The sequence below is a fragment of the Vanacampus margaritifer genome, chromosome 15 (genome assembly GCF_051991255.1).
Source record: "Vanacampus margaritifer isolate UIUO_Vmar chromosome 15, RoL_Vmar_1.0, whole genome shotgun sequence".
Lineage (NCBI taxonomy): Eukaryota > Metazoa > Chordata > Actinopteri > Syngnathiformes > Syngnathidae > Vanacampus > Vanacampus margaritifer.
Window position 1 is genome coordinate 18,494,984 of NC_135446.1, and position 16,225 is coordinate 18,511,208.

The following is a 16,225-nucleotide window of genomic DNA, read 5'->3' on the forward strand; positions in this document are numbered from 1 at the left end:
CTGTGTTTGTACACGTTGTTTACAGTACATATAATTTAGATAAAAATGTGTGCATGTATGTATGTATGTTTGGCTTTAGCCGTACTTTTACTTAACAGGTGAAGACGAGCTTGTTTACCTGCCAGTTGAGTAGAAGCACCTGTGGCTAAAGCCAATCTGTGGCAGGGTTTTTACTTGCTAGATTTTTTTTAAAGTTCTGTAGGCTACTGTAAACATACAATTTGCGGAAGTAGGTAGAAATATTTTTATTTTTATTGGCAAGTATACTGTAATACAAAAATTTTCAATCCAATTTGCATGCTTTAAATCAGTGGTGTCCAGTGATTTACCCCCCGTCCCCGTCCCCGTCCCCGTCCCCGTCCCCCCGCTCCACCGCACCCGTTTCCAATGAGCAGGACCGTTATTAGGCTTATTCAAAGATGCTGATGAGCTGCAGTTGTAGGGTAACATCCAAAACCTGCAGGACCCCAGCCCTCGAGGACCGATTTTGGACAGCACCACTTTACATACATACTATCAATAAACAAAAAAAGAATAAACTATTCAAAGAATTAGTCATAGAAAAATATTACTAGTTCACATTTAGAACTAGGGTATGCTCGAGCCTTACACTTTAAATATTTATGAATTAATATTAAAAGCAATTATTTAGCTACATTTTTAGTCATTATTAAATCAAGAGACTTAAAATAAATGTCAATGTAAATCAAAAATAGTTTTAACAACGGAGTTCAATTTATAGCTTTACGCTTTTGACCCCCCACCCCTAAAAACACACACACACACACACAAATAAATACAAAATAAACGAAGTATGGAGCAGCACGATAGGCAGCCAATCAGGGCTTTATGCGGAAATGACGTAGCACCGCTAAAACATGGCGTCTGATTCAAACGGCTTCGGTTCGATTTCAGCAGTAAGTGTATAAAGAAAAAGATGCTTGAGTTATATGTTGTACAATGAATCAGCGTGGTTTAGCCATATAATCCCACACGAATGATTTTTGTTGTTGAAAATCTTTAATTTAATGTACTGCTTTAAATAAGCGCTGCGAAATCCCGCTCATGAATGTTGACATTCAACATTCGATACGTTGTAAAGATAATTCCACGCTTAGGCTAATACATTTTACAACTTTGGATGGATCTCTACGTCCTACAAAGAGCTTCACCCATTGTCCAAAGATACAATGGTGTGTTACGCCCATTTGTTGAAGCAGTTGCTCTGCTGTCAAGGCAACCAAACAGCATCCTCACTCAGGGCGGAAGACCTGTCGGTGTGACAGCAAGCCAGTCTTTTTTTCTGTCCATTTCTTGCCATGAACATTTTTAATGCTTCTTCAGGATGGTGACGCTGACATCTGACATCTAAATGAGCAAAGGAGAGCGCCTGGCAAGGCGGCAGAGAAAGCAACAATGATGCTGAATGCTGGCAAGACACCAAGGTGACGCCAAATGCACCTCAATCACGTGGTCATGTCTCAATAATTGTTTGATTTCCTCCTCAGCAGCACAAAAGATGGAGATGTGGGAGCGGAAGAGCAAGGTAGTCACAAAGTCAAAGTGTCTTGCGACAGTGAGATGACGGGAAGGAGCAGGATCCATCAACTTGAGAAGGAAAAGCTGGAGATGATGTCCACACACAATCAGCAGGTCAGAACATGTCATCTGCAAAACCATCAAGTAGCAGACGGTGTCACCTATATGTGTCTGTATTTTGCAGCTGTGCACGTTGGAGGCAGAGCTCACCCGCCTGCGGGCCTCCGTGGAGCACGCGGAAGCTCAGAAAGCAGAGCTTCAGTACCAGGTGACCGTGAGCCGCAGGGATGCCCAACGAGTATGCGAGAGCAATGAAGCACTCACAGGTGCGGAAATTAGAGGATGTTGTCATAATACTAATACTGGATAATATGTTCTTAAAAAAAAAAAAAAGACATTAACTGAAAATTATTTTGCTCACTACCAGTCATATTATGTACAGTATACAGTATATCTGTGTGTTGTGTGTCAGAGCAAGCTGAATCTCTGCAGAAGGTTCTGGACATGACTCAGCAGGCCCGACAGGAAGAGTGTCTCGCTTTGCAGCAGGAAGTGGACGAACGTGATGCGTTGATTGAGGGTTTGACTTCAGAGAGTGAACGACTGCACCGACTCCTGCAGGCAGGTCTCAAACATTTACCATACACACGCACAGAATATATGAAGGGTTTAATATGGTGTGTATATCCAGGGTCAGGAAGAGGCGTTGGAGGAGGCCCAGAGGAGGATGGTAGCGCTGCAGAAGGAGCGGTATATGGAGGTACAGGTGAGCAGAGCAGAAGAAGAAGTGACACAGACATGGAGGATGTGAGCAGAAGTTCCTCAGCAACTCATCTCTTTACCAACAGGGCCACAAATCTCTGGAGGCCAACATGGAGGCTGAGCGAGCAGCTCACCTGGAGTTCAAGAACAAGTGTGAGGTCACACAGGTGAGACGCACGGCTGTATTGAGAATCATTCATGAACTGACGACATAACTACTCCGTACAACCTGGACTCACTACACATTAGAACAGCACTTCAGTATGGTCAACAAGAGTGGCTAGGGAGTGATTCTGACTATTTTTTGAAGGCGGTGCTGGCAGTGGAGCGGCGTGGCCAGCAGGAGGCGCAGTGCAACCTGGAGCTACTGAGAAGAGAGCTCCGAGATGTGGGCAGAGCTTACCGGGAGGAGAAGAGGAACTCTGCTGACCTGGCTGAGAAGCTGGAGGAGGAGAAAAGGCAACATGGCAACACACACTTGCTTCTAGAACAGGTCTTGCACACACACACACACACACACACACACACACACACACACACACACACACACACACACACACACACTTAGATAAATATGGTCATATTTGTGAATACAGTGAACCCTAGCGAAAATCAGTCAGTAATTGAAGCTCATCTCTATAAATATGCTTCACTACTTTTTATACAAATGAAAATCCTCAACTCGCTTCATTTTATTTCCTTGTCATATGAAGAGTTAATTGCTTTGACTGTGTTCAGGTGCTAAAGAGAGAGGTGCGTTGTGGGAAACTCCTGGAAGAGATCAGGGAAGCTCTCCAACAGCACACACATAAAGGTCATTTTTATTAATTCCTTTTTCCTTTGAGACATGTTATTATAGTTTTGTTTAGTTTGTTTTTGGTTTTATTAACAATTTTTTTCTTTTTGGACATATTATAGTTTTTGTTTTTTATTAATTCATTTTTCCTTTCGGACATGTTACTATAGTTTTTTGTTTTTTTTTGACAACCACCTCTTTGTCAACTCATGATTGCAGGTGCAAAGGATGATGGGAAACGGAGTCCTCCTACCGACGTGATGCAGCTGCTCCGTTTGCTGCTCAGCAGACAGGAAGTAGCTGAGCAACAGGTGAATTTCCACCACAATGAAGGCCTGCTTTATTTTGCGAGGTCCAGGCTTACGTTGACAAAAGAAGCGTTGTGTGTCCTGGCAGGTCCACGATCTGCTGTTGGCGTGCGAGAGACTGGACGAGGAAAAGCAGACCCTCAAACGCGCGACTACGCATCAACAGCGACGTCTCCAAGTAAACAAAGCTTCACTTCTGTGCCTGACGAGCCAGACACTTTGATTGATGGCTGTCCGCGCGTTGCAGGAGGCTCACCAGCTGTCACTCAAGCTGCAGGAGCGAGCGACCCGGTTGCAAGAGGAGAGCCGTGATTGGTCCGTGCAGAACGAGGAGCTTCAGAAACAGTCAAAGGTAAGTTTGTCGACTTTGATGTTTGTTTTTTTCTTTTTTGTTCTGATTGGTTTGATGTTTGTGTGTAATAGGTCCACTTGTCCTTCCTGCACTGTGTGTATCAGCGCCTGTTGGCAGGATGTGTGCTCGCAGAGCCGCAAAGCATGCTGGGTAATTTCAGCAGCTCAGACTTGTGTGACCTCATCGGCGAGCTGGTGGAGCAAATGACCTCTGACCTCCAGGACGCCAACAACAAGGTGAAGCTGTCAAAATGTCGTCACAATGAAGTTAGGTCTTGCCCCGCCCAACGCATCACATCACCCATTCCCACGCAGGTGGCGCGTTTACAGGCGGCATGCAAGGAGACGAACGAGTGCTTAAACCAGCTGCAGCGGCGACACAAGCTAATGATGGCACGGGTCCGGGAGAGCAAGAGGAGGCGGGCAGAGGCCTGGCACAGCCGACACACGCTCACTGTCACTCAACTGCGGGTAACTGGCATCACATTTTCTCTCTCTCTCTCTCTTTTTTTTTTATGTTATTTGTGCATCAACTCTATTGATTGCCACCTCCAGGACCTCCTATCGCTGAGCCGCAGAAAGTCCGAATCCTTCCTGTCGGCGTGCGCGCTCCTCGCCGGCACGATGGCGCACTCCCAGCGCCGCCTGAGCAGTCTTGCCGAGCAAAACCATCTTCTGGCCTCGCGCTTGGCGGCGAGGGAGGAGCTGGAAGAGGAGCTGCGGCGGCTGGCCGACGCTCTGGCTGGAGACGGCGGGGAGAGGACACCGGAGGGGACACGAGCCAGGACGCGATGGAGGAAGTACGTGTGCGTGGTATCGGCGCTGAGGTGGTGGCGCGCCGTCGGAAGGAGGAGCATGGAGTTGTTTCGGCTGGAGATGAGAAACGCGGGTCCAGTGGTGTGTGTCGCCACGGCAACTCTAATGGGGGAGGATGTTGTTGAAGATCGCGACGCATTGTGCGCGCGCTGGCTTTGCTCCAAACGTCTGTCCTCCACCATCTTGGCCTGCATGGCCCCCCTACATCCCCCCACCTCATCCACACACGTGAGATCGACAGCGAGGTCGGGATTGGCCCGTCTCCTGGATCAGATTGTCAGCCAATCAGAATCCGCCCCTGAAATCCTGCGTGACATGATCCCACAGAATCTTCCCCCCAGTGACTTGAAGGTCTCGCCTTTGTTTGAATAAACCTCCAATTTTGTCTTTTTCTGACCTCGACCTGCGTCCTCCCATTAGATGCTGGTGTCCCGCCTCCAACAGCACTTCCTGCTCCTCAACCAACGGCTGCACTCAGCTGAGGTGGAGAGGCGGAGCCTGAGGCTGCAGGTGGCCCATTTGAAGAGAACGGGCGGAGAGGACACCTGCAGGATGGTGAGAAGACGGACGTGCACACACGCATGCACACACGCGTAGTGGTGTGACATATATGTGTGTGCGCACAGGTCCCAGCAAAGCATTTCCACAGCGTGTGCACGAACCTCCGCCAAGCACTCACTGGGGAACAGGAAGCTCGCGCCCTGCTTCAGGAGAAATCAACACAGCGCGACGCTCTGCAGCTGCGAGTCAACGTTCACGCCACCGAGCGGGAACAAGCTCACCGAGCACTCAGCCGCATGGCGGAGGTAACTGATACCTGATAATGGTGGTATTGGTGCATTTTTATGAGTTACTGTCTAGATGAACGGAGTGAGCCAATGGTGCATCCCCACCAAGGTTATTTTTGTTAAGGAAAACAAAATAACTCAAACTAAAATTAAAAAAATATTTTTTCATTAAAATAAATAGAATAAAAATAAAAATGCTTTAAAAAAAAATGAAAACTAACTGAAACTACCTAGAATTATAGCGAAAATGTCCTTCATTTTAGTCTTTGGTCATTAATTGAAGACATGAGCCTTTGGGGTTGATTTTAAATTTTAAGTATATTTCAGGGGTGTCAGGTGATTAGGTTTTTTTTTTATCATAATCAATCGCATGACTTCAATAGTTAACTCACAATAATCGCAAATTTGATATCTGTTCTAAGTAAAATATTTTTTTCCTAGGTTTTCATACTCTTGTTTACATAAAAATGGAAAAAATGTTAAACTAATAGAAATATGGCTGCATCTTTTAGTCATTGACACAGTAATTTCACAATAATTAAAAAGATGCACTGAACTGTAAAAAAACGAGTGTGTTATTGATTTGTATTGAGGTAATTGTTCTGCCACAAGATGGCATAATTGCATTTGTAAGACATTGGTGACAGCTCAGTGATTTTTCTTTTCATATTAAGAGCTATCTAATCTTTAACATGGTTAATGGTATCGTTTTAAATTCTGCACATTTTTAAAATTGTAAAGTACCACTTAACCCCAGTCTCCACACATATATACATTATTATTCAATTTATTGCTGCTAAATTTTGACGTGGACGTGTCTGCTGCGGTGTGACTGGAATTGTAAGTAAGGGGTGGTCATTAACCGTGCATTAAAAAAATGATTACACTAATTTTGACACTCCCAATATATTTATTTCAATATAGACCAAAATAAGGACGTTTGAAAGTGTAACAGATGGCTTGTCTTGCTTTTTTTTTTTAACTCAGCTAAAATACAACGCTAGGTAAAAAATGTTGCCTTTTTCATTTTACTATGGTGTTTATTAAATATTTCACACAAGTAATGCACTTTAAAAAAAAAAAAGAAAACTAATACCACAACTAACTAAAACTAACCATTTTTTAAATGACTAATAAAAACTAACAGAACCGCCCTGAAAACGAATTAAAATGAAGTAAATTTAAGAAACAAAACTCAGAAGGAAATAAAAACTAACTAAAATGAAAATTCCAAAACTATAATAACCGTGGTTTACACTTTTCTTTTGTCCTTACACAGGTGCTGGCAGAGGCTCGACGGCGCCTGAGAGGAAAGGAGCGCTCGCTAAAGATTCTGGGCAAGCACCTGTCACGTGTAGACAAAGAGAAGCGGCGACTGGAGGAGCGGCTGCGACATGTTGAGAATGTCAACAGGTAACAATAAACATACCCCTTGAAGAATGCTGCTCTTACGCAACATGCCGTTATTCACATCCTGTTTGGCTTGGCTATCAGGTGCCAGGATCATTTGACCGGCTACGGCAATGCGGCGGCGGGGCGACGCCAGAAGGAGACGTCCAACTGTCCCACTATTGGTGCATCAAACGAGCTGCCAAATCCAGGAAGTCAGAGTTTTAAAGGGCATCATCCAGGTTAGAGGTCCCCAATCGCTGACTGATTGATTGGTCCCAGATCCACGGAGAGACTGAACAAAAGCGTTTGGAGAATGTCTTCAGAAAAAGTATGTTTCAGACAACTACTGTGCCGGCGTTATGGATTCAAATGAAAGCAGATTATACATAAATTGTCAGAGAAAATATTAGATTATTTGTTCCCGTTCCCAATATTCTATCTAAGTAAAGTGAGATTTCTTTGTAATAACAGCGACCACAACATAGAAGACGACAATAACACCTCAGGCGTCATTGTTTTTCTCGTATTATGCCCCCCCCCCCCCAAAAAAAAATTTTTTATTTTTTTTTTATAAAGTAGATATAGTGTCTGAAAGGTTCATCAGACAAAAACTATAAGTGAAGCGTCAGCACGTCTCTACTCAGGAGTCCACACCCTAAGGCAACACACGTACACAAAATTATGCCGACTTTGCTCAAATGGAAGCTTCTTATCCTTTTCAGTCAGTCACCATCACAAATTGTGAGGTTAAATGAACTTCCAAGGACAAGGCGTTGCTGGTTTCCATGGTGACGGGAAACACATCATGTGTTTTTTTTTTGTGTGTTGGACCAAGTTAAAGAAGCGCCATCGTGGACAGAAAAGTGGCAGAAGCGCTGACGCCGGTGTTTTCATTCAGGTTCTGTCACGGATGGCGATGCCGCAGTCCGAATTTGTCCCACCAGATTCTCGTTGAATTCCACCCATAAAAGGACGTCTCCTTCCTGCTAGGCAAAGCACAAGGATCAAAGTCTTAATCCCCCTGACAAAGAAATAAAACTGAATCTTTGAAGTATCAACTCAGTGGATCACTGCCACTAAACATGGCCGCTCAGCACAGTAATCCTCTCGAGTCACTTTGACAGAAAGACGGCGCTAATCGGTTTCCTTGACGCTTTTGCCCTCGGGCAACAAACAACGTACAAGTGGCAGCAACAAAAAGAAAAACTTGTCCTACTTGGAGCTGACACCAAGAACCTCTCACAAACTATCCTGAACGCCGTTTTGTCACATCCACTGTCATCTTCTGTCACGCACTTGAACTTCATGAAGACTTAACCGCAGGCTTTCCTGGGCGTGTGCGCTTTTTGCTAGTCAGCATCACCATTGTCCAATCAGAGGCCAGTGGGCGGAGCCTAGTAGAGTGAAGAAAAAGGAAAACATGCAAGCGTCATGCAGACAAACGAGAAGACGACTTAAAGGGACGTGCTGCCGTTCTTGTCTTCGTGAGACCATGTCCGAAGAAGTCGACGTGTCCACCAATCAGCAGACAGCGCATGAGGTATGATGTAAACCTCGTCACGTGCGAGACGGGAAGTCATGTCACGCTCACTTTTTGTCGCCTGCTGTGTGCCACATTCTGCATTCGCTGGGCCGAAAGTCGTCCCAGTTGGTGAGGTCACCTCGCCGTGGTGACCTGCTCATTGGAGGACTTCCTGATCCTGACAGCCTTGGAAGGCGCCGGAGCCCAGAGGAGGAGCTGCTGCTCCTCCAACACTTCCTGTGCTATGGCGAGACGCGGCCTATCGTTCATGCCATGGAGGCTGTCAATCACTTAAACCCCGCCCCCGCAAAGGTGACTTCAAGCTTGTGATCTCCTGATCAGGTGTTGACACCATGACATCTGCCTACTTCTGATCTCCCAGGATCAGGTGGGTGGAGCCATATGGAATCCTGGCCTCCATTTTATTCCTCCTTCCTTGCATCCCATTCTTTCACCCACTTTTGATTCGACTCCTTCCCTGCTCCATCCCGCTACCTCCACCCTACTGTGGTTCCGATGGCCTCACAAGGGACGGGTCTCGTGCGGCCTGTGCGGGAAAAGCTTCTATGACAAAGGTAGGTGTGACCTGGTGTGGTCATGTAATGGTCATGTGATGTCACACGGTGTGCTTTTTTCTGCGCAAAGGAACGTTGAAGATCCATTACAGCGGTGTGCACCTCAAGATCAAACACGGATGCACGGTGGCGGGCTGCGCCATGCTCTTCAGCTCGCTACGCAGTCGCAACCGACATAGCGCCAACCCCAACCCGTGTCTGCACCGCGCCACTTTCACAGTGAAAGACGCCCCCAAGCCCAACTGGAGCCCCCTACAACGTAAGGGTGGTAACGCCCCTGGCATCATGGATAAGTCCCAATCAGCATCTTCTTGTGATGGGGCCGGCAAAGCAGAGCAACTCGTGGCTGTCGTCAATATACCGGCCAATCAGAAACAGTCTTGGGAGTCACATGACAGCTTGCCCAAAATGAAAAAACCTAGAAAGTCGTGCATGCCAGTAAAAGTCAGTCAAGTTATCAGTCAATTGGAATGATTTTTTAATGATTTACTTTGCCGTCATCTAGTGGATGAACAAATATGTAAATTAAAAAACTGCATGCCTTGTCTTCTTGTTTACTGTCAACGTAAGAGAAAAAAAGAATGAAAATAAGACGAATAAAAACCGAAAACGAGCTTGGTTGTTTTATCTAGTTCCTTGCTGCATATTTCTACACGGATGGACGTACTGCAGTGGTTAGCAAACCAAGTGTGAGAACACAAGTTGTTTCCTTCATGAAAGAGTTTCATGGCGGTGTATATTTGTTAGTAAAGTACGTTTGTTTTCATTGTTATTGATTTATTTAAAGAAATAGTTGTTTTTTAAAATAGCTTGCCAGAGGTAGCTACCTTTTCTTTCCACCACAAGGGGGCTTTAGCGCTTAACATTGTAAAACGACGAAGAAGACACACCGGAAGTGCCTCCAGGCTTGAACCAGAGCACCTTCAACTAAGCAACTTTTCTTTCTTTTTTTGTTTTGTTTTGTTTTATTGTATTGTTGTCCGCGTTGAGGATGTTCGCGTGCTTGCTTTGTCGTGGAAGGGCATTAAAATGTGTCACACGCGCCCGTGTCAACTCGTTCGCGAACACCAGACACTTAACGGACACCTGTGGTGACGCGGAGCCGGTCCGCATCGGCTGCGCTTCGGGGTTCTGGGGGGACACGGCCACCTCAGGTACACCTCCACCCACCATGCTAATGCTAACTCAGCATGCAACTTTATTTTGTGTTTGTGTGTGTGGACACAGTGCCTCAGCTGATTCATGGCGGGAAACTAGACTTCTTGGTGTTTGATTACCTGAGTGAAATCACCATGTCGCTCCTCACAGCAGCCAAGGCCAAGGCGCCTGTAAGTGTGTGTGTGAGTGACAGTTTGTGTGAGATGAGGGAGATATTCAAATGATGGCATTGTTTTGTAGAATCTGGGTTATGCACCAGACTTTGTCCAGGCGGCCTTGGCGCCGTCCATCCACGACATCCACAGGAAAGGTGGGTCTATTTTTTCCATAACAACGTGGAGGTGATTTCACAACAACTGACCTTGTCCTCACAGGTGTGCGTGTGGTCAGTAATGCGGGTGGCGTGAACCCACTAGCCTGTGCTGCGGCCATACAGGAAGTGGTCAAGAAGGCCGGCCTGGACCTCAAGGTTGCCGTGGTGACGGGTGATGACCTCATGGCCCAGGTGAGGAACCCCACCACCCACCCCAATGTTGACTTTGAGTGACAAGCACTCGCTCCGCAGAGAAGCCGCCTCGGTGAGGTCAAGATGGCCGACGATGGCAGCAACTGCACCTTGCCAAAAACGCTGCACAGCATGAACGCCTACCTTGGGTACGTGCACGCTCACATGCACCTCTTGTTCACATGCGCGCTAATGCGAGTATGTATGTGCAGGGCACTTCCAATCCGCCGCTGTTTGGACCTTGGCGCCGACATTGTGGTAACAGGTCGTTGCGTGGACAGCGCCCTCGCTCTGGGGCCACTCATGCACACCGTACGTCCTGAAGTGTTTGGATTTTTAATTATGTGGTTGCCATGTCAACACACAGGTTCATAATCTGTTGTTTTACAGTTTGGATGGGGAAAAGGCGATTTGGACCTGCTGGCTGCCGGAAGGTGAGGAAACTGACTCGCTGACTTATTGATTTGTTGACGTGTTGACCACTTCTTATGACGTGGTCCAGTCTGGCAGGCCACCTGATTGAGTGCGGCGCCCAGAGCACCGGCGGGATCTTCACCGATTGGCATCGCGTCCCTGACTGGTGAGAGCCTCGCCGCCCATGAGAGCCCGGCTAAGCCCGGCTAAACCGCGGTGACCTCTTGCAGGGACAACATCGGCTTCCCGGTGGTGGAATGTTCTGCAGACGGCTCCTTCGTTCTCTCCAAACCACCAAAGACGGGCGGCCTGGTGGCGTTTGGCACAGTGGCCGAGCAGCTCGTGTACGAGATTGGTGACCCGCGACGATACGTGCTGCCCGACGTCATCTGCGACTTCAGCCGTGTGCTCATACAGGAAGTGCCTGGTATGTGCGCCATGTTGATGTTAAAAAAAAAAAATCATAACAATAATACGTAGTATGTTCAATGCAGCTCCTCTAGTCTAAATACGGTATCCAAAATCCAGCAGTTGTTCAGTATCAGAAGGCAGCCATTTTGTCACTTACTGCCGAGTGAAAATGACATCACAGTTGCTCAGGTCTCAGGTAACAACCAATCACAGCTCAGCTTCATAAAACAGGTGAGCTGTGATTGGTCGTTGCCTGAGACCTAAGCAAATGTGATGTCATCTTCAGTCCACAGCATGTGGCAAAATGGCCGCCCCCTCAGATGGATAAAAACAGCTGGATTTTTCTACATAACAAATGTAATATTAATCTGTCATGTATTATTGTCACAAAATGGGTTAAGGTTGACTTCCCCCTGTTGGTGGTGTGTTTTGTGTGCGCACAGGTATCGAGGGCGGCGCCGTCAGGGTGAGCGGCGCCAGAGGCTTCGCGCCGCCGAGTGACTACAAGGTGAGCTGTGACGAACGGGGGTGCGGCTACATCAACCTCAACATTTCCTACTTTGCCCGCAGGTGTGTGCCACTTACATGGACGGCTTCCGCGCGACCGCCGTGTGTCCGCTCGGCGGGCCGAGAGCAACGGAAAAGGCCCGCAGGACCGCAGAGAGCATCATCAAAAGGTGTGTTTGTCAGAAATTTAGAGATAGTCGGATTTTGGCAAAAATTAATTCATCTGTAAATGTTATAGTGCATTAAGTCGAATATTCCTAACTTTTCATGTGTAGTTCACATGTTTCTTGTGTAGGACAAAGCGCATATTTAATCATTTGCGTCTGGAGGACTTCACAGCAGTCAACATCCAAGTTCTGGGAGCGGAGGACACATACGGTGCCAACGGCTCGAACAAAGTGAGACCTGCACCTATGACCTTTGACCTCATGATGCGAACGAGGCTAATGTGCTGGCTGTGCAGGATGCCAGGGAGGCCGTCTTGTGGTTGGCTGTTCACCACAAAGACAAGAAGGCACTGGAGGTCTTCTCAAGAGAGATCGCCCCCGCCGGGACCGGCATGGGTATGACCGTCACCAAGACTTTTATATTCACTTCTTTCTTTTTTTTTTACATCTTTTGTGACGTTTGTTTCCTTGCTCGCAGCTCCCGGACTGTGCGGCATCGTGGGCGGGCGTCCCCGGGTGTGAGTGTGACCCGCCTGCATGGTCACCGCTCCCGCGTAATTTTTGTCAATAGCTGACTTTGGATGTCGTCGTCTTCCAAGGTCGCCCGTCCTGAAACCACTCTTTTTCTACCACCCCAAGTCGCAACTCCAGCTCGACATCCACGTGGACGGACAGTGGGTGGAGTCTCTCTCGGAGGCGGGGCATGACATGCCCGAGCAGGAAGCCCCTCCCACGTGGGCAGAGGAAGCTCCTGACGCAGGTGAGCCTTGAGCAGCTTGCGGTTCCCATGGTAACCTGCGGAGGGCATGTATCCAGCATACAGTGCTTCTCAATTTTTTTACAATTAGTACCACCTGGTAAATACTTAACAGGGAAGAAAATTAAATAAAAACTGTGCTTTCCATTTTTCCCCACAAACAGTTAAGGATGTAATTCAAATGTACTTTACATGAAAAGTAAAAAAAAAAAAGTTCTGTCCTGGAATAAATAAAAAAAAACAGGCTGTATGCATAAGTAATAACATAGTTATAATATGTTTAATTGTATTTATTTTTTAAAATATTGTTGATTTTGTTTGTAATTAAGTCAAGTGATTCTTTGATGTGCCACTAGAGGTAGACTACATAACTCTAGGTCAGAGGTCTGCAACCTGCGGCTCTGGAGCCACATGTGGCTCCTTAGTCCCTCCCCTGTGGCTGTAGAAATTAATATTGTTTTTACATGTATTTAAATGTACATATACATAAAATATTCTTTATATAAATTCATGATTTTGATTTAAAAAAATGAATCCTTAAATATTCAAAAAAGATCAGAGTGCAAATTTGCAAGTTGTCAGAAAAATAGATTTAAGAAAATGTTCAAAAACAAAAGAAGAAAACCCCAAATTTACTGTAAAATGTCCACAAAATTGCCAAAAATTTGAGAAAATTTATATAAAAAAGGCAGGAGAAAAAATCAATAAGTAGCCATAAAATGTCCAAGAAAAGGAAAAGAGAACCAGAAAATTACCCTATGTCCATAAAATTGGCAATAATGACAAAAAATTGACAGAAAGGCCAAAAAGTCTATAAATGTATGAAAAATGACCTACATTAAACCAGTGGTGGGCAAATTTCGGTCCTCGAGGGCTGGAATCCTGCAGGTTTTGGAGGTTTCCCTCTTCCAACACAAGCTGATTCCAATCAACAGGATCGTTATCAGGCTTATGCAGAACCGAGTTTGCCCACCCCTGCATTAGCCTAAGACTAACACACTGTTTGCAATTATTTGTATTCAGTTCCCCAAGTAACATCAGAATTGCATTATCGTTGTCGTATTGTAACGTGCAGTTTGAACATTTACACTGCACTTAAGTATAACATAATTAACTGTTCTTAAATAATGATCAATATCTTAATCTGAATATTTGAAAACAAACAGTTTTAAAAGATTCAATGCAAATGTACTGAAAAGTATAATAGGACTCGACTAGATTAAAAAAAAAAGATAGTTAAAAGCCACTTTAACAATGCACAGTTGTGATTTATTTCAGTGGTTCTTTGTGTACCACTAGAGGGAGCAACATGCAGGCTTCCATTCTGATATATTGCTGTGTTGCTGTTGTAGAGCTTCCCAGCGGGCCGCACTGCTACACGCTGGAAGAACTGGCCTACGCCAGAAGTGGCGACAAAGGAGACTCTGCCAATATTGGTGAGCAACGCTAACCTCTTGCGCTGTGATGCTTGTTCACGCTAAGCTAACCATTAGCTTCACGCGCAGGAGTGATCGCTCGGGACGCCCGCGTCTTCCCCTACCTGAAGAAACACCTGACTTCCTCTGCGGTGGAGCAATACCTGGCCCACCTCTTCCCGCCGGGCCTGCGCGGCGCCGTGACACGGTGAGCGGGTTGCGAGCGGGCCACGAGGAACGACCGCAATAATGTTTGCAAACCACCGTGACCCATCATGACTAAGCAGATGACTGCTTCAGGCTGTGGATGTTCTGTTTCTAATTAGGCCCAAATGTCTCTTGCCGCCACCACACGGAATCTTGGCGCTGAAGGGATCCACTGTTTATGTTCACTGCAGCGCCAAAGTCAGAAAACGTACATTCAAAAACTCTGTACTTGATTGAAGTACAGATTTTATGGAAGGAGAATAAAAGACCAGTCAAATAGTAGCATTGATTCAGCTAGTTTGAAGCCCCCTTTTTTTTCCTCTTTTTTTGGGGGGAATCATTTTTCACTGTTTGCAAAGTGCTGCTTGTTGAAAAGTGAGTTAAGTTCACTGCCATTATGCATCTGAAGTATTGTAGCGAAGTGTTTGTATTTTCTTACTTTGCTGCCACTGGCTGCATGCTAAGCATGTGTTAGCAATTAGCCCGAACAAAGGCAATAAAAGAGGCAATGAAATGCAACATGGCCGCCACAGGCGCTTCATTAGCGCGTTTTGAAGTCTGTTAACTCACATTCATGTTGCCATGGTTACAATAGTTTTTGCATTTACGCAGATACACTTTGCCAGGGATCAACGGCCTCAATTTTGTCCTGAAGAATTCACTCGGTGGGGGAGGAGTGGCGTCCCTGCGCAGTGACCCCCAGGTAAGACACACACACGCGCACGGCCACACGGGGTGGCTGTCAATCAACGTGTTTGTGTGTGTGGACCTCCTGCAGGGAAAAGCCTTGGCTCAGATGCTGCTGGACTTGAAACTCAGCGGACTTCCTGACCTCACGCCTCTGCTCGGTTAATGCACACACACACACATGCGCACGTGCGGTTTTAACAGCGGAGGACTTGACTGTCAGCTTCGATCACATGACCTCACCGGACTTCATTGGAGCGGTGACCTCTCACCTCGCTCTGTGGAATGTCACTTCCTCCTTAATTGCAAACAGGCCCTCTGTCGTCACGGCGACCGCTGCCCGCTCAGCCCCCTCTCCTTTTGGGGAAAGCTGTTGAATTCCTCGGAACGATTGCGGTGAAGCGGAGTGTTCATTAAATGTGTCCTTCAGTGGCAGGAAGTTAAAAAAAAGGTGTCGATAAGTCCCGCCCACGCGTCTGGGAGACTGTGTTTTACGACCTTTAACCTCTCTGATGTTGTGTGTGTCGACCTCGTGCGAAGTCTGGTGCCAACTTGGGCCGCTGCTGCTGATATAGCCTGCTAGCATGGCGTGACGGCCACCGCACATCTGGCCGGCGTTACTGTCACAAACACACACATGCTGCTTGTCAGTCAACATGTGGATTGTTGTCCCATCAACACACAGGGGGTGGGGGGAGAGCTTAATGATGGCTCTGTGTGAGCAAATGTGAGAAACCATTTGGTGGTTTGGAAGCAGTGACCTCAGCTTCACTGAGAAACTTTATTTCCCTTCATGCCTTATGTGTGTGTGTGCGTGGAAAGTTTCAGGAGAAAGAGCACTTTGTTTCCTTTCTTTAAGTGTGCAGTATGACCCCTCCCCCTTGTTTCCTCTCACGTCTGTGTCCTGTGCTTTTATTGTCTGGCTGGATCATGTGTGTACATGTGCGTACATGTGCGTGTGTGTTTTAAACCATCCCGGTGGTATTTAGTAGTGCCGCTTAACATGTAAGTCCACATTAACCATACTAATAGCGCTCTCTGCCGCCCCCTACCGGGAGCGGCGGCGTGCAGCAGCCTCACTTCCCAATTTTTTTGTTCTAAAGTCAACACATTTACACCCCTAAAAGTGGGTTGCTTGTCACGCCCAT

At 46.5% G+C, this 16,225-nt stretch overlaps 3 protein-coding genes across 6 annotated transcripts; all 3 read left to right on the forward strand.

Moving 5' to 3' along the window:
- Window positions 1-139: 139 nt before the first annotated feature.
- On the forward strand, window positions 140-8,540 carry ccdc171 (coiled-coil domain containing 171). Of its 4 annotated transcripts, none has more exons than XM_077544209.1 (21): window positions 140-917; window positions 1,345-1,445; window positions 1,509-1,653; window positions 1,724-1,865; window positions 2,012-2,160; window positions 2,231-2,305; window positions 2,388-2,468; window positions 2,612-2,794; window positions 3,040-3,115; window positions 3,317-3,408; window positions 3,494-3,583; window positions 3,653-3,757; window positions 3,829-3,993; window positions 4,072-4,227; window positions 4,312-4,923; window positions 4,993-5,127; window positions 5,199-5,378; window positions 6,640-6,773; window positions 6,855-6,991; window positions 7,651-8,292; window positions 8,392-8,540. In XM_077544209.1, exons 2-20 carry the CDS (start codon window positions 1,417-1,419, stop codon window positions 7,740-7,742), a joined length of 2,778 nt encoding a protein of 925 aa, XP_077400335.1. In that variant the 5' UTR covers window positions 140-917; window positions 1,345-1,416; the 3' UTR covers window positions 7,743-8,292; window positions 8,392-8,540. The 4 variants fall into 4 exon arrangements, with proteins under 4 accessions (XP_077400335.1, XP_077400337.1, XP_077400336.1 ...); XM_077544211.1 differs by having other exon boundaries at window positions 3,862-3,993; XM_077544210.1 differs by having other exon boundaries at window positions 1,512-1,653.
- LOC144034974 (uncharacterized) lies at window positions 8,305-9,531 on the forward strand. Its single transcript, XM_077544213.1, has 3 exons — window positions 8,305-8,586; window positions 8,657-8,849; window positions 8,920-9,531. Exons 1-3 carry the CDS (start codon window positions 8,548-8,550, stop codon window positions 9,321-9,323), a joined length of 636 nt encoding a protein of 211 aa, XP_077400339.1. The 5' UTR covers window positions 8,305-8,547; the 3' UTR covers window positions 9,324-9,531.
- A 175-nt stretch (window positions 9,532-9,706) lies between these two features.
- Window positions 9,707-16,195, forward strand: LOC144035593 (uncharacterized). Its single transcript, XM_077545379.1, has 19 exons — window positions 9,707-10,003; window positions 10,077-10,177; window positions 10,248-10,317; window positions 10,382-10,512; window positions 10,573-10,661; window positions 10,725-10,824; window positions 10,903-10,946; window positions 11,015-11,092; window positions 11,157-11,353; window positions 11,781-11,845; window positions 11,908-12,014; window positions 12,140-12,242; window positions 12,308-12,407; window positions 12,490-12,529; window positions 12,611-12,771; window positions 14,121-14,204; window positions 14,274-14,391; window positions 15,003-15,093; window positions 15,169-16,195. The coding sequence occupies exons 1-19, from the start codon at window positions 9,841-9,843 to the stop codon at window positions 15,241-15,243; spliced, it is 1,917 nt and encodes a 638-aa protein (XP_077401505.1). The 5' UTR covers window positions 9,707-9,840; the 3' UTR covers window positions 15,244-16,195.
- The last annotated feature ends 30 nt before the right edge of the window (window positions 16,196-16,225 follow it).